Source organism: Chanos chanos, chromosome 8 (assembly GCF_902362185.1).
Source record: "Chanos chanos chromosome 8, fChaCha1.1, whole genome shotgun sequence".
Classification (NCBI taxonomy): Eukaryota; Metazoa; Chordata; class Actinopteri; order Gonorynchiformes; family Chanidae; genus Chanos; species Chanos chanos.
In genome coordinates, this window is record NC_044502.1 from 8,410,149 (window position 1) to 8,435,403 (window position 25,255).

Here is a 25,255-nt window from a genome sequence, read left to right on the forward strand (position 1 = left end):
TCAGAAAGGACGTCACGAACAATAACCAGACACAAGCTGCGTAATAACAAGTAAATTTTATTCGCTACAAGATTTAAGAAAGAGTTAAACAAACAATAATTACAACAAAAAAATCAGAACAAAATAAAGCTAAAGGCCCCTACATTACATCAGAGTGGAAGGACCCAAGAGGGACGTCCTGAGGCCATGTGAGTACGGCACTCCATTGTGGATGGAAAAAAAAGAAAAAAAAAGAAAAAAAAACCATGACTATACCAGCTTTGTTTAAAGTGACATGAAAAAAAAAACTTGGTCCTTTTCTTAAAAGAATGTTTCATTAGAGACACAGTAATAACAAAACCACCCCACTGACCCACTGATACTGATATTAAACTGATCAAGAACGTTCATGAAGAGCAGAACAAAGCTAAACCTTCAAAAAAAACCCAAGATACACAGAACTGAACTTGCAGTCATAGTAACAAATTTACGAAATGGAACAATTTCTTTCTGTTTATAGGCAGATTATTCAAGGACCATGGCAAGCAAGTAATAATAATAATAATAATAATAATAATAATAATAATAAAAAACAACAACAACCAATTAATAAAAACTAGAGCTCAACTAACAAAAAGTCTGATTCTCAAAATGTCATTTTGCACATTGATATGTCACAGCATCTTCAAAGTAATAACATACAGAAAGCAATTTAACATGAGGATACCCATGACTTTCTGTAAATAAGAATTAAAAATATATTCAGTAACGCATCACAGGAGGTCTACTCCAACATTTTCACTTTACTTGGACATTTCTGTCTAAAAACCAAAAACTACCTGTACAAATACTATTTACAAAAAAAATAAAACAAAACAAAAAAAACAAACAAAAAAAAAACCCTAATTCAGTTTGAAGCACACTACTGGTCTTCATTAGAAAGCAATACAAAGAATCCCTGGGATATTGGTGCAAAAAAGACATGAAACTGTGCCATCAAGGTTAAGCATTTGATTGTTGAGTTGGTTCTCTGGTTTCCTACGCTGAGATAATGGAATTGTACTGGCTTTTATCCAACTGGATAAGAAGATAAAACTGTGGAAGAGACTACATGTCATTTAGATTAGGTTGAAACTAAGCATGTTGTGTTAATATATATATATATATAAAAATGTAAAATTAATATGTAAATTTGCAACAGAGATCTTTTTTTTCATCTTTAAATTTGGATTTCTTTTAAACCGAGTTGTCCTTTCAAACATTCATCTTATTTATGTCACCCACAGAGTAACAATTTGTTCATAGCTTCTATTGCAACTGTTGGAAGTCTGTTCTCTGAGAGCATAACCAATAATTCAGGAAATGCTACTTGAAGCCAAGGTCTGTGTTTTGTCTTTACAAACCAGACAACACAATGTCTCCTGAAACCTGAAGTTACAGGCAGCAGTACTCGGATGTGCAATTGTGTCTTCATTAAAAGTTTTCGTTGTCAGGAAAGTGGGTTCTGCTCCGAACGAAATCAGAAAACGTGTTTAAAGGTGCATTTGGATATCAACAAACAATGATATGTCAACTTAAACCCATCCAAAAGATATCCAGTCTTTCACTCAGACAAAAGGTATTTAACTTAATATTTGAAATGGCCTTACAGGAAGCTAAACTGAGAGTATAATTTTTTCTCCTTGTGAATATGTTTTTGAAGATTTGGTATACAGAATATAAATGACACTTTCACATGCAGAGGCACTGGGTGGAACATGTTTCTCTGAGCATGCTCAGTTCCATTTTTTTTTTTTAAAAATGTGTAACTACACATCCTTTGAACTTGCAATCATTCATCAACCCTGCCTCTTTAATGCATATATATATATACAAAATATTTGTATGCCTGCGAACAAATCATGCGTTTCTAAGGACTGTTCTTCTTTTTTTTTTCCTTTTCAATATATATTTAAGTCATTTTAAGTATACAGAGCAGCTTCAGAAAGCGTTCCAGGAGTGCAAACCTGAAAGAGGAACATGGGTAATGCATTTTTTTTTTTCAGAGCTATCAGACCTGGGGAAAATCAAGGAATCAAAAGACATCAGCAGTAAAAGGGGGGGAGGGGTGGGGCGCATTAGACAAGTCTGAAGACAGCTTGAGCCCAGCTGACTACGGCTCCATCTCTCTCTGAAATATTCAGACGTCGAACTCGGCCGTCTGAAACCGAGTCAGAACGGTTTTCGCGCGAGTGGCTTTAAGAAATAAGCAGCAGGGTCGTTTGGTTTTTTTTTGTTGTTGTTGTTGTTTTTTTTCTTTCTTTCTTTCTTTCTTTTGACTGATTACAAAAAGCCCAAAAAAGACAAAAGCACAACGTGAAATTTCCAGCGGTTGGTTATCCATGAGTTTCGGTATTATTAAATGGAAAAAAAAAAAAACTTTAATTGTCTATTTTTTTTTCTAATATCTATAGTGAAAGAGATTGTGTTTTACCTTCACATTTAGACAATTGAAAAACCGACGAAAGAGGAGAAACAATCTTGGTGTTTTGTTTTTTAATTCTCTCCTATATGGGGACTGGATAATATCCATCTCAATATTCCCTGTTCAGCCAGTCTAGCTGTCAAGTATGTAAACGTTTGAGGTTGGGTTAGAAATTGTGTAATTACTCATATACAGGTACATATACATAGATATTAAAACCACAGCATGAAATAAGTCTACTTCCTGCCGTTGTGTTGATGGGGGAAAGCTGAAGACCTGAGAAGTGATCTCTCTCTGACGGGTCTGATGGGGAACTGGTCTAAAATCTGATTGGAGAGAAACACAGGATCTCTATGGAGTAACAGCATGAGGACAAAAAAAAAATGATTGACATAGATTGTCTATGGCTAAATACAGTAATTCTGCCAATGAATGCAACTGGGAGCTGTTAAAGCGATTCTTCAGATTGGCTTTTTTTTTTTTTTTTTTTTTTTCCGTTTTGGAATCGTGTCGGTTCGTTTATCTGCCCACACATTGTGAAACACGGCTGTGTGAAATGACATTTCAAAATAATCCACAGCTTTGCCAGACATGTCTACTTTTCTGTTGCCTAGACAACCAGATTTAGGCCACATAAGGAAAGGCAGCTTTACCTAAAGGTTTTTTTTTTTTTTTTTTTTTTTTTTTTTTAATGATTAAATAACGGGTAGAGAATGTGCAGACTGTACATTCTGCTAACGGTCTAACGATTTTATAAACATTTATGAAAAGAAAAAGCAGGACGCCATTTTACTGAGTATACAAAGTTGGAGAAAGAATGCGGTGGTGCAGCACTGTTGGTGTATTGTTCTTCTGGAAAGCTTGGCTGTGTGTGTGTGTGTGTGTGTGTGTGTGTGTGTGTGGGGGGGGGGGCAAAAACAAAAACAAACAAAAAAACCCCTAAACAAAAATACTTTGCTCATTCCTCCCAGCCACTGGCTACTTCAAAGTGAGGAAGCCCATCCACAGGGGTCAGGGGGTCATGCCTGCCAGGTTGTGTGCAGAGACGCAGGCTGCCACGCTATGACCTCTGGGAAATGAAGTCTTTAAGGACAAACATTTACAACTGGAGCGATAAGAGAATTTAGCGCTGGAGGAAGGCGGCTCAGTCATGTAGATTGATGCGGTTTAGACATTGGGGGAAGGAGACTGAGTCGCCCTAAGGTCACTCTCCCTGATTGGTTGTGGGGCTCAAGGAGGAGTGGTTAGGGACGGAAATGGAGGCGGGCTCTGCCGAGACAGGCTCAGGTAGAGTGAGGGTTTCAGGGGCTGATTTCTTGCGGGGACGGTCTTTGGGAACGGAGAGGAACTCAGGGGCGTCGGTGCAAAGTGGGGTGGAGGGGGCGCTGGCAGGGCCGTTGGGGGCCAGAGAGGACAGGGGCGTTTCACCGATGGAGATAGATGGAGGAAACATTCCAATCTTCTGATTGGTTGCCTCCTGGATAGTACGCTCAAATTCTCTCACCTCGTCCATCGTCATGTCTTCAGGCAGACAGAGAAAAAACAAAAAGGAGAGAATATTTTAGTTAGATCCTGAAGTGCACGTATTTGAATGCAAATGTCACTGTACTCGGGGTACACATAATGTAACTAAACACTGACTGATATGTAAATTTTGTAAACAGCATAAAAGGAATTTTTGCATTTTCCACACGTCTGTCCTTTCTATTTGCTTCTGAAGTCACATCGAAAGATGTACAAGTTATGAACCTAATCTGAAGGAAAAAAAAAAAAAGCACACCATAAACTGGAGATAATGGAGTCCCTGTTCTATTTTGAAAATAGAAATATGCATTAGGTTTATTCCATTCCATTTCATTTTCCTGCATTAAGACACCACACACACACACACACACACACACACACACTAAGCTTTCGATACATATTTATAAGCGGCGCACGGAAAATCATACAATTCCTCACTGCGTGAACTGAAGAGAAGAAGACTGAGGTGAAAAAATAACAAATGTGATGGGTGTTTATTTGCACTGGTACAGTTCACTCACTTCCAGACTCTCTTTCTTAATGCCAATGCAGATAACACTATTATGCAAATGCTATTATTTTTCTACACATGTTTTCGTATGCTCCAGTTACTATCTCCGGTTGTGAGTTATGGATTTGAATGATGAATAAATGCTGAACGATGGGGTATTGTATGATTGTACAAGTAGAGATCATCTGCTTATACTGATCTGGAATCAGCTGTGCTGTTCACATCCATTTTCATACATGCAGCCTCATGTGAAGTCAGTCTGTACCCAGATCAGGCCTTACGGTGACCGTACCTGCTTATCGTTTAAGAGTTTCTGAGTGGTATTAGTGGCTGAGTATTCAACAAGGAACATCAAAGGCTTAAATCAGGCAGAAAATGATATGAAATAAGGAGGAAAAAAAACAAACAAAACATACGCTGGCTTTGTCATGGATCCCTATGCCATCCAGAGATGGTGATGAATTGGTGGAATGCTCTTGTTGGCAAACTTTAATGTTGGTTTTCTTATGCATTTGTTTCTCGTACTCCCGCACGTTGTCCAAAGACATATCTGCAAAAAGGTGGGGGGGGGGGGGGGACGGGGGCGACATACGTTGGGCATTTTTCGTTAGGGTCACTGTATTGAGCAGGTTAGCGAGTAATAGTCTGAAGGGGTCGTGTTGGAGGTGAGTAACTGGTTAGTTGTGAAAGAAAGGGAAGAAACATTCAGGAGGTTAGAAGAGGCAGAACTAGCTTTAACCCAAAAAATTAAAAAAAAAAAGTGTTTTTTTTTTCTTTTTTTTTTTTTTTAAGTGTGGAAGGAGCCACAAAATGGAGTCAGGCAGGAGCAGAGCACAGAGGCAAGTGAGGAGGTTTAGGAGTTCCAGGGAAAAGAAGAGAGTGATTAGACGGGGGGAGTCTTGCACCAGGGAATGCGGGAAATGTTCCCTGTCCTCGGAGGGCGGACGACGGGGAGACTGGGGAGCATTCCGTGCCATTGGAAAACATTCCCAAAAGAGAAACCCCCCCAAAAAAGGGAGAGTCTTTCTAGAACCTTCCTTCTCATGCACTTGAATGGAGGATGTTATTTTTTTTTCCTTCCACAAAGCAAAATTCTGAACCTCAGTTATTTCATATGAAACTAAGGACCTCACTAACAATGAACTGTAGATATCCGCGTGATACAATTAATTATTAATTTGTCCCACTATCACTCACTGTAGTCACGTACGATAAAACTTACAGCTCAGCTCAACTGGTTGATCACATACTTACAAATGATCAACCAACTGGGTTGACTGTGAAGCTTAGTGAGGCATCTGTGATCAGACCAGTTGAATATCTGGTATAATGGACTCGATGGGGGAGCCATTCCGTGTCTGTATTATCCAGTTTCATTACTCTCAATTAGAGCAGGCTGTCTTCTGCATACTTTTCAGACTTCATATACATCCATTCATGTAGGGGTTTTCAGACAATACTGAAGAGCAGCTGTGTATTAATGAAAGCAAAGGAGCGTGACTGTGATTTGAATGCTGGTGGATGTGATTTGATGCAGAGCAGTGAGGCTGAAAATACTCTCCCAGGGAAAAGACTGGGTGTCAGTGGTTTAATGAGAGTTTAAGCAGTTCTGATTGGGCCCATAGGCCCAAGTGACAACCCTTGGAAAAGAGGTCAGGGACACACACTTTTCTATGTAATTATGCCTCTGCTCAAGGGGAAACACACACACAGACACACACACACAGACACACACACACACACACACACACACACACACAGTCTCTCTTTCTCTCTCAAACACACACACACACGCACACACACACACAGACAAACACTAATATAAGGATTTCCCAGGCATGATTGCAAAGTGAATACTGCAAATACTGCACTGCCAATCAACATCCTCCGACATCAAATCAAGGGAAGGGGCGGGGTTAGTTGTGCTTTGATTGAGTCGTCCATTTAAGAGATAGGAGGCTCATTTAAATCTAAGAGTAGAGGAATCAAAAGCAGCCAAGATGCTTCAGACAAAGCTACAAGAGACAGTAAGTCCACAAACATATGCTTTACATAGACGTACCAATCCATTCATCCACCCAAGCAAAGGCCTGTCTGTGTCCCAGTAACAACACATCTCTCACCACCTGTAACAGGGGAAGAAAGGGGTTTAAACAGTTAAGCCACGACAGGGCTGACGGTTACATAACGTTCTAATCCACCTCGTGTGACTGATGTATTTGTAGCTTTGGCTAACCTTGTGTACAAACTGTTCCACGCGCGTCTGCAGCCCCCACACCTCAAATTTGACGGTCACCAGTTTGTAAGAGCACATGATGGGGTCTTGTGTGTCTCTCCAGCCCTCCTGAAGCATGCCCCGTGATGTTTTCTCTGAGCGGAAATACCGCAGGTCCTGTCCCAAAACACACACACACACACACACACACACAGAGAGTGAAAGAGAGAGAAAGAGAGAGAGAGAGAGAGAGAGGAAGGGGGAGAGAGAGGGAGGAAGAAAGAAAGAGAGAGGAAGAGAGAGAGAGACGTTACAGAGAGCTGGAGGGAAATTGGAGTCATCCTGAGAAAATATATCTAGTGTGAATCAAATAAAGGATTCGTTTCTGTGGCATAAACAGAGACAGAGCTGAAACTCTCAGTGTTTGAACGAACGAATATTTATGTCCGCCGTGTTCTGAAAAAACAGCTCAGGACGGCTTTTCCCTCGTCCCTGACTCACACTCCCGTCTCTAACCTCTGACTCCTTGTAGTAGCGCTCGGGGATTTCATCGTATGCGATGTCCAAAAAGCACACCTCTCTCTCTTGGTCCTTTGCTTCGCAGTCAAAGATCTGGATAGAGAGAATTAAAAAAAAAAGAATAATACATATGATTGCTAATATGCTAACAGGCACAGTCCATTGTTAAAGTGCAGAGAAGGAGGAGAGGGAGACCAAATAACACAAAATAAAACACAAAAATAAAACTGAATTAGAGATAGAACAGAATGGAGCAGAATTTAAAAAAAAAAGCCAGTAAAACTGCTTTGAAGTGTCACAGTAACACACTACAATGGGTTTTCTCTGTTTATTTCCACCAGCAGAAACAGTAATGAAACTTGTGATTAAGTCACTGAAACGCCGGTGGCTTCAACTTCACAGTCTCATTTTTCATTCCCATAGCTGAATCTAGTCCGTTAGCGCACTCTTCGGCCACAAGGAGGCGATGTGAGTTTGAGTTGAGCCATGCTTTATTACATAACCCAAAGCGTTGATGCTCCACGCTGCAAGATGCTTGCAATGTAAATAAATGTTTCACCGCTCGCTGCAGCCGTTTAGCTTTCAGCGTTTGGAACCAGACAGCGAACAAGGGTTCTGAGAGGGTTTCTGTCAGGAACCCGATTCCTGTGACCTCACAAACACCTCCACTTACACTCGCAATTATAAAACAGCATCGTATGACAAACACACACAAATAAGCGACGCCTTTCGGGATTTAGCGGGTTAAGCGCGAAGACACGGCGACCTGAACCATAGGTGAGAGTGAAGGACGGGGCGAAAGGAGTTGGAGACGTTCCGTAACGCGCGTCTGAGCGCTAAACAGCATCCTGTTTCTCCCTGTAGACAGAGCGTGTGTGTTAGAGCGAGTGCTTCTGGGGGTGGATGACTACAGTTAAGAATAGAACTGAGGAGAACAGTCTCACTCATTCCCAGCGCTCATCATAAGGAGGTCTATTCTCACTCACTTATTACGCTCATACAGCTGGAAGAAAGGTGGGAGTACACAACCACAGAGTGAAAGAAACGATGGTGATAAAATAGGGGGAAAAAAAAAGAAAAAAAAAGGCATGGTTTATATATGCGAAAAAGACTTATGAGGTAATATTCAAATAACACTGAATAGGGATCGATGTTAAGCAGTAAGCATATTGAAACATAAATCTGCTGAGAGTCCTGGTGAATGTTCTGGTCTCCTTTTACGCAGTCATGGGGAGTCTAGACTGAACTGAGTAATTAGAAGCTATAATGAAAAAGTAACCAGATTCTCCTCAGGACAGTGAAGGGGATTCCCTATATAATGCTCTAACCATCAACTGTGTAAAATGAGCTGACGTTACCCGGGGCCTAAGCACATTTCCCCAAATCAATACCAAGGCAGAGAGGTAAACCAGCCTGACCATAGCCCATAGGGAGTGTGTGTGTGTGTGTGTGTGTGTATTAGAGAGAGAGAGAGAGAGAGAGGGAGAGAGGGAGAGAGAGAGAGAGAGAGAGCGCGTACACAAAAATGCAAACGCAAATATTTATCAGATTCCCACATAACACTACATCACACAATTAATCTCTTACACAACTCAAAGAAAGCTTTTCTTCTTTCTTCTGTGTCTCTAGGTTACAAAGTGATATAACAAATCTGACTCTTACAGGGTTTTTTATTACTATTATAGAGACTCTCTCTCTCTCACACTCCCTCTCACTCTCTCTTTCTGTCTCTCTCTTTCTCTCTCTGTCTGTCTTTCTGCTCAGAGTGTGTGTGTGTGTGTGTGTGTGCATGTGTTTGTCTTTATGTGCGTTAGCACAAGAGACAGTGATAAGGAGAGAAAGAGGGAGGGAGAGAGAGAGAAAGAAGGAGAGAGTGAAAAATCTGGGAGGCGACGTAAAATCCTTCTCTTAGTGACACAGAAATCTATCCTCAGGAATGTCCAAGTCCAAGAAATATCATTGTATATGTTCCTTGGAACGCAAAGTACGTCAGAGCGTTTAACTTCTCTTTAAGCGTTCGCTCCCTTAGAGAAGAGCGTTGGCCACAGCTGAATGGATTCTCTTCAAGTGCCAAAAAGCCAGCAATTCTCAGGAACTGAGATAATGACTGTATCTGTCCCTTGGAGAAATACAGAATAACACACTTCAGGAAAAGGGACTTCTTACAAATGAAGTAAACTCGTTCGTTAGCAAAGCAAAGCTGATACAAACACTAAGCACTCAGCACTCATTTACCAAAACCATAGCTCCCGTATTCTCTCTCTCTCTCTCTCTCTCTCTCTCTTTTTGTCAGCTGTGAGAGAGGCTTGCCAGAGGAGAGAGGAGGAAGAAAACAGAGTGAGCGGGAGGAATGAGAGAGGCTTTGACATTGCACTGACCCTGTTGTCTGAAGAAGAGAAGGAGAAAAGTGAGAGTGCAGACGGAGAGCTGAGTAAATGCATATCTGAGCCAGACCCAGGAGCCAGGCATGACAAAACAACTTAACAATAGTGGGGGGAAAAAAACATGAGACAAGGAGAGAGGGGGAAAAAAAAAAGGAAGTTTGTTTCTGCTTCAAAAGGTTCTGTGGCTCAACGCAGCAAAATACTGATATAAACGGACACACAGAAACACACACACACACGCACGCACGCACACACACACACACACACACACACAACAGCGCACACACATACACAAACATACACAATAGACACATTTTATACTCACGTTGTCATTGGAGCCTTTGTTGTCCTCGTATTTCGTCTCTATGTGGATAGAGAACTTTGGCAAAAATGAACACTGAAAAATGAAACAGACAAAGTGAAAAAAAATTACATAAGAATTTACACTAAAAACAGCCAGTTGGCATAACCATAACATTACACAGACACACACACACACACATACACACAAACCCTACCATCAGAACCCATACTCCTCTTTGTAAGGTGTGAAGATGGTTTACATTATCTAACAAACGTCAGAGTAACGTTAAAATAATGACCTGTCACTGCTCCTGTCATTATCATTCTCTATCTCAACCAGTGTGTAGTCCATTTAAAGATGACCTCAGCTCACAGTCTCAGCACATAATCAACTCTGTTACAGTTAAAAGCTGGGTATGTAGAGAGAGGAGGTGAAGACTGTTACAGTTAAAAGCTGGTTGTGTAGAGAGAGGAGATGAAGACTGTTACAGTTAAAAGCTGGGTATGTAGAGAGAGGAGGTGAAGACTGTTACAGTTAAAAGCTGGGTATGTAGAGAGAGGAGGTGAAGACTGTTACAGTTAAAAGCTGGGTATGTAGGGAGAGAGGAGGTGTAGACTGTTACAGTTAAAAGCTGGGTATGTAGAGAGAGGAGGTGTAGACTGTTACAGTTAAAAGCTGGGTATGTAGGGAGAGAGGGGGTGAAGACTGTTACAGTTAAAAGCTGGGTGTGTAGAGAGAGGAGGTGAAGACTGTTACAGTTAAAAGCTGGGTGTGTAGAGAGAGGAGGTGAAGACTGTTACAGTTAAAAGCTGGGTGTGTAGAGAGAGGAGGTGAAGACTGTTACAGTTAAAAGCTGGGTATGTAGAGAGAGGGGGTGAAGACTGTTACAGTTAAAAGCTGGGTGTGTAGAGAGAGAGGAGGTGAAGACTGTTACAGTTAAAAGCTGGGTGTGTAGAGAGAGGAGGTGAAGACTGTTACAGTTAAAAGCTGGGTGTGTAGAGAGAGGAGGTGAAGACTGTTACAGTTAAAAGCTGGGTATGTAGAGAGAGGAGGTGAAGACTGTTACAGTTAAAAGCTGGGTATGTAGAGAGAGGGGGTGAAGACTGTTACAGTTAAAAGCTGGGTGTGTAGAGAGAGAGGAGGTGAAGACTGTTACAGTTAAAAGCTGGGTATGTAGAGAGAGGGGGTGCAGAAGGGCTTTAAACAGAGCATGAGACAGAGTATCGGATGACTGATGATTTCTGTAAGAAATAAAGATATCACAGGAGAGGAAAAATCCCCCTGCTGCTTGCGTAAGAGACGGTGGTAACGGGAGACCGGGCCTGCCTGTAATTAATCTGAGTTTATTCTCTGAAGGCCATGCCAGTCTCCTGCATGTCTGCTGATAATCTTTTGACTCATTACATTTTACTCATCCGAGTACCATTTCTTTGCATTCAGAGTATGAAATATTCTAGAAAAGCTTATTTTAGTGTTTCAGTGAGTAGCACAAAGCCTCAGTGCAAATATTTTAGCCCTATTTTTACCTGCATGTAAAACATATATCATATTTACAGGTGAGGTATACTATTTCCATGCCTGATATGAAAATGACTGTTGCTGTTGGGTCATACTGTAATCCCATCATAAGTATGTTATGGTATTGTTTGAGATAAATGGTATCCAGGGGCGTACACCTGACCTCACCAACTTAATACATATATCATTAAATCACTTTCCATACAAAACCAATTGCAGCGTTCGTCCCAATATAATAAGAAGAGCACAGATTGCCATGGAAACCCTTTTTCTGCAGGAAGGTCCAGTACAAAGCCGCAAATGACACCTAAGGAAGCGTTGGCGTGCTCTGGCATCCGGAGCTTTATGAAAAGAGCGGTTCGGGGTCCCCTCCTTTCTCTGAGTCACTCTCTCTCTCTCTCTCTCTCTCTCTCTAGCCCACCCCCTCTGTCAGTTTCAGAAGACTTGGGTGAAAATAACCATGTATGACTCACTTTGAAGACTTTCTTTTTTTTTTTCCCCCTCTCAACTTTGTGAATTTATAAGGCCAATTTAGACATTTAATGAATATGCCAAGTCACACAAGAAAATGTCTCAACTTCATCTCCGTTACAACTTGATAATGTTCTTGGACAGTCTCTAGAAGCTGCTATGACTTATTCTGTACTTTTCTTAGACTTCATCAAACATTATATATATATATATATATATATATATATATATATATATATATATATATATATATACACATACACATACACACACACACGCACACATATACATACATACATACATACATACATACATACATATATATATATATATACACACATACACATACATACATACACATACACACACATACATACACATACACACACACAGCCTGGCCAAAAAAAAAAAAAAAGTCACACACTCTAATATTTCATTGGAGCACGTTTAGCTTTGATTATGGTGCACATTCACAATGGCATTATTTCGACAACCTTGTGCAATATTACAACATTTATTTCCGTCCAGAGATGCATTAATTTTTGGCCGAGATCGTTTTGACGAGGGGAGAGTCAAACCACTCTGTAAAGTCTTTTCCAGCACATCCCAAAGACCTTTTAACGGCGTTAAGGTCAGGACTCTGTGGCGGCCCATTCATGTGTGAAAATGATTCCTCATGCTCCCTGAACCACTCTTTCACAGTTTGAGCCCGATGAATCTTGCCATTGTCATCCTGGAATATGCCCACGCCATCAGGGAAGAAAAAAATCCACTGATGGGATAACCTGGTCATTCAGTACATTCAGGTACTCAGCTGACATTTTATAGCCACATAACGTTGCTGAGCCTAGACTTGACTAACTGAAGTAACCCCAGATCATAACACTCCTTCCAGAGGCTCCAAATCCAAATGACGACTTTTTTTGGCCAGGCAGTGTATATGTGTGTATATATATATATATATATATATATATATGTGTGTGTGTGTGTGTGTGTGTGTGTGTGTGTAATAGATAGATAGATAGATAGATAGATAGATAGATAGATATGGATATAGATATATGTTTCACAGGCATCACAACATGCAGATCATAAAACGCAAACTGAATTATAAGTAACTGAATCTATATCGCCTTTTTCATCAACATTTAGGTTTCATAAAAGGAGTTACTAATATATGCGGAGATCGTTTACAGACTTGGGATGCGTAAGTAGGAACATTGCATAAACACACTGTTACATTTGTAATCTGTCCAGTTATACTTCTCTGGTTCATATATAAAAACTGAAAGCGGACACTGTCCATTCGAAGAGTTTGTACTCGTGCAGGAAACGAACTGACGTATGACAGTCATTATATTAACGAACATCCGAAAGGAGGGTAGAGATTACTTACTGTGTACTCTTGAGACAGAGAGTTCCAATGCAAGTGGACACATAGAAAAGAACAGAAAAGAAAATGAATACCACAAGCATGGCTAAAGCATGAGTAACAAATGGACAAAAAAAAACCAACAAAAAACCACGCATATCCATTAAGCTACTGCATTTGTTCGGGCTAAGACAGCTGCTAAATTCGCCCACTGATAACTGTTAGCGTACACTTCTTTGGTAATGGACAAACAGATACGTGATAAATAACCAAAACACCCCTGGAAGAAGCTCTCAGGAAACAAAGTGTACCACTCGGTTTAAACTCTGTTTTTAGAATTAGCGGCTAAATGTTATGCTATTAGCGATAAGACTAACAAAAGCTAATGGATCACTGAGAGAGTAAAACCACTCAGTCTCTGGGATCTTGTTAGCCCGTCAGTGGCTATTAGCATAAATGGTTATATCTCCATGTATGTTAATTAACATGTAAGGTCATTAAGGGGGACTGCCAGGGCAGTAGAACTATAATTTCTGGTTTTATTTCTTTTCTTGACATATTGGTCTAGTATCATGGTTTTACAAAAAAAAAAGAAAAAAAAAGACCCTGTATGCAAATGGAAGTGCTTTTTCGCACTTTCAGACATGGCTATCATTCTAAAAGGGTGCAGTTCAGAAAGATTTGATGATCTTTTCAAAGACTCCAGGCTGTCTCAGAGCGAGAGACAACCCATTGGTCTTAAGTGACGCTTCCACCCATATTTCTGTCATGTATAGTCAGGAAATGGGTAATATGATTTTTAAGCTTTCCTAATACTGGCAAGAATCTCTGTGAAACAGAATGAAGTCAGTTAAACAGGAAACACATCAGTTCATTGTGTTATGTGCTGATATTACGACCCACTCACGACTTTAAAAATCATAAATCCCTCAGACAGGCACAAACACATACAAATAATAAAATCTCATTATCAAATGAAACTTTTCCTTTACTACATTACCCCAGCCCTGGGAGCTAGAACAACGCAGTCAAATTTATGCAAGGAAAGAGTGACCTATTTTCATAGAAAGCTCTTTTGCATGCCAAAAAAAAAAACAAAACAAAAAAACCCCAAAACATTCTGTCAAACTAAAGTCAGCACTCGCAAGCATTATTTGCAAACTGATTTTAATTCAGCTGTGACTCCTCCAGGCGAAGTGGCACAGTGCCATCTAAATCATCTCACCTGTTATGGTGTAGGGGTAGTAGTTCCACGCCTTCTCTGTCACATAGAAGATTCTAGGCACTACAGCTCTCGCCCAACTAGGCAGTTTGCTGGAAGACAAGAGATACGATTTATCATAAGTGTACGGGTTTTTTAGATCACGTCATGTCATTTGAGCCTCTGAGTCACTCTGTTTCATATTTACCTCGCGGAGAGAATTTGTTTATCGGCGCTGGCATGTCTTATGAGCTATACAAATTAAGGCTTGGTCTGGTGGTCCTTATGTCTACTGTGCTGTGAGTATCCATAAGGCTAGTCAAACTCCTCAGACACCACACAGGCACAGAGAGCCATAGGCTACAAGAACCCTACTTAGAAAACCTTTCAGACAGTATCCGTAAGCTAGAGAAAACGAATAAGGCTGGTGTTACTACTTTGCCGTAAATGGCTTTCTGTACAGCGGCACACGGGCGAGATAGCCCAGTGTCCATTACTAAGAGCTGCAGGGCTCAGAACTTGATGACATCAGTCACTAAGGTCTGGCTGCGGGGTCTTACCAGTGACCGGGGTGGATGATTTCTCGTATTGAATAACAAGACATCCATTAAAACTAACAGGGGAGAGAGGGCTCGGAGCAAAAGAGAAAGAGGGAGAAAGAGAGAGAGAGAGAGAGAGAGAAAGAAAGAGAGAGAGAGAAGGAGAGAGAGAGGGAAAGAGAGAGAGAGAAGTGTGTTTCTCACCCTGCATGGTTGCTGTGGCGTTCTGAGGAAAGGTAAATGTCACTCACTCAATTCCCAATTCCTATTCCAATTCCTTTTGCAAATCAACCGACAGGCAAACTGTGAGCTCAGCCTCATTTTCTCTGCCTCTCGTTATCATGGACACCAAATTTTAGCCAAATGGTCCAGATGGACATAGATAATTCAGTCAGAGGGAACGAGGGAACTGTCCTATCTCTGGAAAAACTGTAACTATAGCCCAGGGCTCATCCTAAGGTTCTTTAATAGCCCCTGTATAAAGCATTCATGCTCCCTTTATACGCCTTAAAAAAAAAAAAAAAGTAAATTCAATATCTGTTAAACTTGAGTGATCACTCGGTAATGGAAAGGCGAAAAAAAAAAAACAATTTAGAAACTATCTGTAGAGAGCTGTCACAGATGATGTTGTGTAACTAAACTCCAGCTTTTGTGGCAGCGTGATGTCTTTGGCAATCAGAGTGACAGCTGATATTTTGTAATTGTGTGGTGTCCATGGAATTTCTTCTTAAAATGGCAACTTGAGAGGCACAGCCTAAGCAGACAACAGCTGCCTCATTCCAAGAAAATAATCTTAAATACCCTGCTGTAATTGGCAGCTCGCACGGTGACAATATCCGTGGGCAACAGCACATTTGTCAAACCCACGTTTTTTTCACACCAGAATGGTTATATTCGAGTTGGCTGAACATCTTTTCTGTTGCCAAAGGAACTATCCTCAGTAAAAAATGTGGACTTTTTTTTTTTTCTTTCTTTCTTTCTTTCCCAAAGTCAATGAATAAATGAACTGATCCCCTTTTAACATATAAAGCCAGAAACTTGACTCGGAGGAGAGACTGAAGAGCAAGAGGCAAAGTCTTTTCAATCGGTGTGAAATACTAGTGCAGTGTTCACTGGCTCTTCTCCACACGGTGAGATGTTTGAGGTGTTAGGTTAGAGTGTCTGTTGACTGTTAGAGCATCAGTGAACACGACCGGGCCTCTCGCTGTGATGGGATGAAACTGAAAAAGACAAGCTCATCTGCTTTATTGCGTAACCTTCTGTTTTAATCCGTCTTGCTGTCAGGTGAGATACAGAGAGAGAAAGAGAGAGAGAGAGGGAGGAAAAAAAAAAAGAGGACGGCACACGCGAACAGTACGAGAAACGACTTCATCGCCGCGTGATCTCCTCTCGTCCTCCAATGACCTCAGAGTTAAGAGAGTTGTTTTCCGTCGCGATTTTCATGTTTGAAATGCGGTTTTTGACCCAAGGCCGTAACCCGAAGGTATTGATCTGCCACGTCCGCGTCTCTGCCTCTCTCTCTCTCTCTCTCTCGGCTCCAACCTATCGGTGCTTAGCGTTGCTGGCTTTCTGGTCGTCGGTCTAGCAGGCTCACAGACTGATTATCATTCTCCATTATCTTCTGTATACACACACCCCCTTTGGTGTCTGTCTACTCTTTGTGAAGTCTCACAATTTCCTGGGTTTCTGAGTCATGTCGTCGCCTTGCCTCGTCCGTATTGATTTCCATGCTTTGGCCTTGCTTCTGCAACACCGTTTATGAGTCTGTTTGTTTGTCCTGCATAACCGTGTTTGCTTTGTACCAACATTTGGACTGTTTAAGTGACTAAGTCCTCTGGACTTTGTTTAATAAACTAAGAGCTCGGCATACGTGTTCAGCGTCTCTACGATTGCGCGACCTGACCGAAGCTTGATAACTGTCCTGTATTCAAAGCATTAGTGAATTCTGTAAACATCTGACCAAAACACACTTTTCTTATTTAAGAACATAAACTGAGACCCATTAGCTATGTAACTAAGCTTTGAAACTGAACCTTTTTTTGATGCACTAATTCCTCTTTCCAGTGCCTTAAAAAAAATCATTTTATCACTTCTATCCTCTCATTTTCTTATTCATCTCTAAGGGCCTCTTTCATCTCTTTGCTCCTGAAATCCTTCGATCCATTCGACCTCCCCTTCCCTTCATGTCCTCTCGTCTATCTCTAACCCCCCCCTCCCACCCGCCCCCCCCCCATACACACACACACACACACACACACACACACACACACACACACACACACACACACACACACACACAAAGAAACTTCTAAAATCTGGTGAGTAAGCTTTATTAGACCTGGGCTGCTGACATGGGCATTTGTGCTTAAATGAATCAGTGATTCTCTCTAAACTGGCCCTTTACTGCTCACTTCTCTCCTATCCGTCTGATCCTCTCCCTCTCTTGCTGAAAACTTGCCAAGCAGGGAAGTTTCTGTCCTTGGATGCTCATTCATGCAGAAAGAGAGGCCGAGCACTCCGGGAGTTTGTAGCAGTTGCCAAGTTCTTTTCCGAAAGGCCTTTGTTTCATGGCTGGCTAAGGTCAAACAGATGCCGTGACAACTTACTGGCACTGAGCGGTACGCTTAACGTCAGAGACTGTTTGAAATGACCAGAAACCATTAACGTGGCCTAAAAAACGGCTAAGTTGGTCAGCTCGCTTGTGCTTTGTGGTACAGCCAGTTCCCAGCGGTACTATCCTATAACGTGGCTGAAGACATTTTGTCCTTTGTAAATGTGTGTGTGTGTGTGTGTGTGTGTGTGTGTGTGTGCGTGTGAGTGTGTGTGTGTAGTCTTTTGTGATGAGGTCTGTTTTGTATCTAGATGGTACTCACCTGTTGAGGTAGATGCGTTTCTCTGTGAACTGGCCGGAGCCGTGGACGGGGTCTTCAAAAGGCTCATTCTGAACCACCTCCACACCCTCTCCACGGTCACTCTGCTCATGGCTGTGTTTGCTGATCATGTACAACTGACCAATCCTGTACTGGAAGACCCACACACACAGACACACATACAAACACACACACACAGAGCACAAACACGGTCAGTCTGACTGCCAAGAAACAAACATCCGTCAATACGCAATTAGACTACAGTCAACAGTGTGTTCATTTAACGTCTTTTAACTTCTAAGCTAATCCAACGTCACCCATTCAAAACGGTCAGATGATAAAACATTACATCATAATGAAAGTGCTTGCTTTGAGGTTAAAAGGTTACATATCTTTTATTAATACTTCACAAATGTTACAGGGGATGATACACGGGACATGATTTCTGTTCCTTATTTCTTTTTTTAATGGGGGTAACGTCATTGTGTCCGAAGAACCAGGGAAGAACGCTCATTCACTTCCCCATCGGAGCGTCTCGTGAGGCCCGAATGTTTTGAATCGAATCGACAACAACAAAAGAGCATGCGTCAGCAGAAAAGCGTAGAACAACAACCAGCAGGACACCACAAGCTCAGAATGCTGAAATATTCATGTCTACGCCCCGCGAAGGATTGCCCGGTACTTCATGAGAACGCTCTGTGTCCCATGGGGGAAGAGTCCCGTAGTGCAGATACCATTTATCGACGTGTGCTACCATCTCTCTGACATTTGACAAGACCGAAGCGGTTGCCCAGACAACTGCCAGTGTTTGAAGGATCGTTCATGTAATGATCTGTATCCTTCCGTGTCTCCGAATGTCTGAATTGAAAATGTGAGTTATACCCGGCACGGATCTTCACAACTCTTTGATTTTTAGGATTCAAAAACGCTAAAAAAAAAGCTTCAGTGTTACCTTGACATGGCTGGATAAATTTGAGCCATTGTGCTACTATGGGTCTCCATAAAAAAACTATTATCTCTATCTATTACCTATATCTGATTTTATTGGATATAAAAAGGAGAGAGGAACAAACCTCCAGCCGTGTAATACTAATAATACTTGGGTTTGATTAGTGATTCAAAGACACCTTCCATGAATAAACTCAGTGACCAGTGAAGTCCTTCAGGAAATGACACATTGCTAAAAATGGCAACAGTGTGTGTGTGTGTGTGTGTTTGAGTCTCGGTTTGAGGAGCCGGTAAATAAATCATAATCTCCCTTTTCTCCACGCACACAAATGAGCAGGGAGCTGGAAGAGATGGCTGTCGGGGTGGAGAACAAGGTGAATGAAAGAGAGAGAGAGAGAGAGAGAGAGAGAGAGAGAGGACACGGTGGGGGGGGGGTGTTTGATGACAGTATTATTCTGAAGGACCATTGACTGAGCATGTCTGTGAATATGGTATATCACGTCCTGTCACTGAGGCGCTCGTGTCGTCCTCACTGATAGAGTAAGTGTGACAGTGCTTACTAAATATGGAAGCAAATTCTCTTTGCTCTGGACTAATTCTATTTCTATGCCTACGTGAAAGGTCAGCAACAGACACATCCCTTACTGATTCATTTAAATTTTTGTCTAAAAAAAAAAAGAAGCGCTTGTGCAGAAACATGAAAAATGATTGGAACTGAGAACACAGCATTGTCTTTTTTTTTGTTGTTTTTTTTGGGGAACATCAGGCATCTTCCTAAAAGACAGAGGGGCAAGATTAACGTTTATCCACGCGCTTTGGGACGCGTAATCTCCCGAATCCGAAACAAACACCCAGGATTTTAGACTCGATGGACACGATTTCATTCCCAAAACACAAGGGTAATATTACGACACGAGTAAAAGGACTTATTTTCTCACTGGCTTAGATATGACTGAAAATGCACAAGCAGGTCAATACTTTAAGAAGCAGATGGTATACTAATTTAAACTGAGCAGGGACATGTCTGGGGGCTGACAGAGTCATTTCTGTGTTTATACAACACTCTACATCATATGTAGACAGAGGAGAATGAAATGCAGTTTATATGTTTGCATATGTGTGTGTACGTGTGAGTTTGAGAAGAGAGATAGGGACGGAAAAAGAGAGCGAAAGAGGGGGGGGGGGGAGTTTCAGTGAGAGAGAGAGGGAGAGAAAGAAAACGAGAGAAAGAGAGAGAGATGAGCGCGTCATGAACAAATCTGCGTTCAGAGATTATGCCCACACTAAAACAGCGTACACATCAAACGCTCGCTGCCCATGGCGCCGTTGCTTTTGCGTTAACGTGCTAAAGAACGAAGTGAGACCAAAACGGATGGCTTTTAATTAGAGGCAAGTGAACAGAGTGTAAACCGATCTCCTGTTGTGAGGCTAAATGGTCTGCCCGTGTTTTCCCCTCAAAACACTGCACCACCCCCGCAACATTTCAGCTCTTTTGGCGATGTCAGTGTGACATCCACGCATATATTACCTACAGGGACGTGTTAAACGTTGGCCTGTCTCAAGTAGACAAAATCTACGCCTGAGAAACTGGTCTAAGAGTACGCTCTAGCACTTAGCCTGTGTACAGTAATTGGGATACACAAACACTTAATGGCATAGAACTCAAATATACACTTGTGCTTAGTGTGCATGTGTGTTTTTTTTTTTTGCCACATATCACCATGGCTGTCCATGTAAGTGTCTCTACTCCTGTCAAATGCACTAATATGTATGGTAATTGCTCCACCTTGCAAACCAGTGCTTTACCAAGGGACGCTCTCTATTGGGGGGCTCCATGGCAACCATGGAAGATTCTATTTTCTGCTGGAACCTGTGAGGCATCACAGACATGGTGCAGTAAAAAGAAACCGCAGTAATAAAGTGAGCCAATGTGGCGTGAAACACTTCAGGCGAAGTTGTAATGTACATTGCATTTAATATTTTGCTCGCCATTCTGTTATCTCTTCGTGAAAATAAAGAATATGTAATCCAGAGAGTAGAAGAAGGGCGCTGCTGCGTTTAGATCTCGGTGCTGTTGACACTGGTTGCCTTTACATCTAATTATGGTGCCAGACGCTGTCTTTCCCTATTGTTTAGATGTCAGAGATGGTTTAATTAAGTCTTAAATATTAATTACAGTCTGCATGAATGTGATCCTGTACACACACACACAAACAACAAAAGCTACCCTGACGCATCGTCTGGTGGGTGATACTCTACTGAAGGTCCTTGACATCCTCATTCTGCTATTCTCCACAGTGGCCGACTGCATATTAATTTTATTCAGTTCAAAACTGCCATACCCTCCACCTACTGAATACAGGAGTGCTACCTCAGCTACTCACACAGCAACACATACAGATATGCATGTACGCACGCATGTGCAAACACACACATGCGCACACACGCACACACACACACACACACGGACACACACAGAGACACACAGACACAGAAGTGTAAGTGAGTGACTATTTTACTCTTACTTAAGTATTTTGGAGGAGGGATATTTTAACTCCTAGAGTCATTTTTTTCATCACTTTTTTTTTTTATATCACTTTTCACTTTTGCCTTCTCTGCACACACACACACAAAACACCACAACCGCCACTCTCACACGTAATGTAGATAACATCTATTTATCTGCACACACAGCCTACCCCAAGTGCGCATATACGGGTGAGAGGGAAGTTTGCATGTGTTCTTGTGTGTGTGTGTGTGTGTGTGTATGAATCTGTGCACTACTTGTTTGAAATGAGATTACAAAGAGGCCGTGTGCCAAATGTTGAGGTTGGCAAAATGCTAAAATTGGATTTGCATTTGAGACCGGGTGGATGCAGGGAAGAGGAGAGTGCACAGGGGAGGAAAGAGGGAAGCAGGGAAAGGAGTAGCACGAGAGAGAGAGAGAGAGAGAGAGAGAGAGACAGAGCAGGCCTACGCCAACCGCGGCAGTGCTTAGTATTCCAGGAACGGCTGCACTGCAAGGTAGACACGCGTCATCCACTTCATCATCTACCGACACGGAAAAGACTTTTCACGAAATCTGCTACTAAACCGCGCTAATGTTGTTCTTGCCCGTGTTGTCCGGCACACAAAAGAAAAGGAAAGAAAAGAAAAGGGAAGAAAAAAGGAAAAAAAAAAAAAAAGAGTGCAGCTACCGCGTGCTGCTAACATCAAGCGTCAAACCTCTCACAGTCACTTCCCGTGAGGTCGTGTTGGCATTCTCACTGTCAGAGTGAGTTAGCGTTAGCACGGCCGACCCCGTCATCCCAAAGGGGGGACAACATCTCCCCCCAGGTCCCCAGTCACTCCGCTGGGGGGACGGACGCAGACTGAAAACCATGTCACCAGAGGAGCTTTCTGCAGTGTGAATGACGGTGATGAAACGCTGACATGTCTTCTCTGCCCCGCTGGGCATTTTGTGGTAAAGCGATTCTTTACGCCTACCTCGCCCCAGTGTTATTCTACCCTGTCATCAAATTTATGTTCAAGCCACTGACTAAACAAAACTCAGACACAAAGCATCAAAAAGTTTTTTTTTTTTTTTTTTTGTGCTAAAGCGTCTTCGTCGACATTTTGGTGTAGTGACAAAGCGAGTGATTCGTCCACCACACGGTGAAGGAAACTCGAGGGCTGGTTCCCCATTAACTTTAAATGAGTAAGTTTGGCAGCACCCACAGTGAAGAAGACCATTTCATCAACACTAAACCTATTCAAGATTACGACTGACAATCGCTATGTCTGTGGACCCCGGGAGAAGACATCTCACAGTACTTTGGAAAGTTCCTCTTGTGTGTTGCAGTTGATACCCATTCAGCATTGCTTGAACTTGTTGGATGTAAAAAAATAAAAAAAGAAATGGAAGGTGGATGGTTTGTTTGTGAGTTGGAAGCCAGAGTGGAGAGAGAAAAAAATGGGCTGATGCACCCAACTGTGTCCCTGGCTCCAGCTGGGCCTTGTCTTGTCCGGTTGCGAGATTGTCTCTGTGTTTTATGTGAGGGAAATCCAATCAGCGTGTTGATTTACACTGCTAGCACAGCTGAGACACAAGCACTATGAAAAACTATCCTTCCACAGATCATTATCTATTACAGAAGCCACTGGCCACTTTGGAGGGGCAGGGATAGATGGCTTCCGGGGACAGGAGCAACGATCATGATTAGATGATGGTGCAGATAGATAGATAGATAGATAGATAGAGAGAGAGAGAGAGAGAGAGAGAGAGAGAGAAGGATGTCCTGTGACATAATGAGAGGTTTAACATGGTCACACTTAGATATTTACATAATAACTGGGTTTCCTGTGCTTAAGCAGTGAACGTCCTAAAAATGCACCAGTAAAGTGTTTCTTCGTGCATGTGAGTGTGCGTGCGCGTGTGTGCGTGTGCATGTATGTGTATCAATAACACCACTAGCTAGTGTGGGAGGAGAGTGTTAATGGCAGAGTCTAAAAATAGCCGCGCGGCACCTCAAGCCTCTGCGTCCTCAATAACGATACATCAGGAATAACTTAAACGTCGGCGCACGCAAGACCAAAAACAAACATCAGCCCTGACGTATCCTACCATTTCTGAATAATTCAGCGATAGCACAAACATCTTTGGGCACTATTGATGTTCAGAGACCTAAGGCCATGCAGAGAGATGGAAAAAAACCACATCTGAGCGCAGCGACACGGCCACGCCACTAGGGGAAGCACTGTGACACTCAAGTTCACTGAGGACTTCAAAAAAAGCTCCGACCAGAACGACAGAACACACAGCTTTGTACAGTGACTTGTTTAGGGTTCGTATCCTGACTCTTACAAAACGAAAGGCCCAGCTTTTCCACAAATTGCCAATTTAATTTTACGGTGACTGGAAAAACTGAGAAGAACAAGGATTTGATTACAATTTAATCAAAGAGAATGGGGAGGAGAGGAGAGACAACCATAATTGCTGAACGAGAATTTAACCACAGTTTAGCAAATCAGATACAGAGATGACCTTATGAACATTTCTTCCGCCTACAAAGAGGAGCAGTCTTTGAAGATGGATGGTTTCAGTCTCCCCATGTCCACTGTTAGTGCTGAAGTAAGGAAAACAGAGGGAAAGAGAAAAAAAAAAAAAAACCTGTGACAAGGAGAGGACTGACGCCTTGGGGTCTAGAAAGCACGTGTTGCCAGGGGCTACAAACGTGCGTAGATTCCACGGCCTTGGAGATAAAGATGAAGCAGTCGTGGAGAGAAACAGCTGGACTCTGACCCGCTGAATGCTACTGATGCATCTCTCACTCAGTCCACTTTTCTTCCTTCATGTAAAAAAAAAAAAAAAGAGACTGGAGTGTCTTTCACTCGACCGTTAATGATGTTATACTGGCCTGTAAGGGAAACCAGTGATGGGCGTACTACTTAGGACGCCGATAACCACTCTGTGGCTTTTTACTTCTTTACATAAACACCAAATCAATATTTCACTCAATATTTGAACAACTTCTTGGATGATTTCTCGCAATATTTCCTTTCAGATGTTTTCTTCAGTCTTGATCCGACCCTTTTTCTTTTTTTTTTTTTTTTATCAGCAAATTACCCCATGATTGGACTCCAAGAATGACATTGTCGGCTAGAGAGCTGACACTTAGCTGAATGGCCACCTCTTTCATTATTGCCTTGAAGCCATGGAGTTTTAGACTGCTGAAAAGAAACTGTGATTACAGTCAGGGCGAGGCCTTGCATCGTAAAATTAGTTGCTTTTAATCTATTTAGGCAGCGGGAAAGGCACTGCTATTGAAAAGAAAAAAAAAAAGAAAAAAAAGAAGACCCATGGGTGATGGAGAAAGAGAGACAGAAAAAAAAAGATAAATCAGAAACAATGGTTGCTATGGGGAGGTAGATGGGATGTGCAGTGATGGGTGATGGTGGTGGAAGATTTTGGGGGGGGGGGGGAGAAGATGGGGTTGAATTTTGACAACCTTTAAAAACTTCCATACTTCTGGGAGCTGAAATTCAGAAAACCCAGACAATGTTGTTGTTGTTTGGTTTTTTTTTTTTTTAGCCTTCTCTCAGAGACACCGATGTCCTGTGTCAGGAAAAGAGCGAGCGACAGAGCATAAAAGTGAGAAACGCATGTTTTAAAAAAAAAAAAAAAAAAGGAGAGATACGAAGCCGCGAAGAAGATAAGACGTTACGTGTGTTTGGAGAGGCGAGTTTGTGGGAACATTGGGATTAGTCTACATCGGTACACATCCCTCATAACAGACCCGCCGCTAAAGCAAATACGGCGATACCGCGGCCGGCAAACGCTTGTAAACTTGCTGCTTGAGGGGGTGGAAAGAAACAGAGAGAGAGAGAGAGAGAGAGAGAGAGAGAGAGAGAGAGAGAGGTGGAGATTGAGAGAAAGAGCGAGAGCGGGGTAGAGATG

General features: G+C 42.0%; 1 protein-coding gene across 2 annotated transcripts in view; it reads right to left on the reverse strand.

The window, feature by feature from the left end:
* Window positions 1-3,361: 3,361 nt before the first annotated feature.
* LOC115817847 (cytoplasmic phosphatidylinositol transfer protein 1) overlaps window positions 3,362-25,255 on the reverse strand; it is a 47,542-nt gene continuing 25,648 nt past the window's right edge. Inside the window, exons 2-10 of one of the 2 annotated variants that reach the window (XM_030780986.1) lie at window positions 17,875-18,023; window positions 14,487-14,575; window positions 13,286-13,293; window positions 9,922-9,993; window positions 7,210-7,305; window positions 6,715-6,870; window positions 6,541-6,604; window positions 4,895-5,028; window positions 3,860-3,964 (exon numbers count right to left, since the gene is read on the reverse strand). In XM_030780986.1, the coding sequence (XP_030636846.1) occupies window positions 3,959-3,964; window positions 4,895-5,028; window positions 6,541-6,604; window positions 6,715-6,870; window positions 7,210-7,305; window positions 9,922-9,993; window positions 13,286-13,293; window positions 14,487-14,575; window positions 17,875-18,023 (774 nt within the window). In that variant the 3' untranslated portion in view covers window positions 3,860-3,958. Of the gene's footprint in view, window positions 3,965-4,894; window positions 5,029-6,540; window positions 6,605-6,714; window positions 6,871-7,209; window positions 7,306-9,921; window positions 9,994-13,285; window positions 13,294-14,486; window positions 14,576-17,874; window positions 18,024-25,255 lie in introns of both variants that reach the window. The other variant, XM_030780985.1, reaches the window with a different exon arrangement.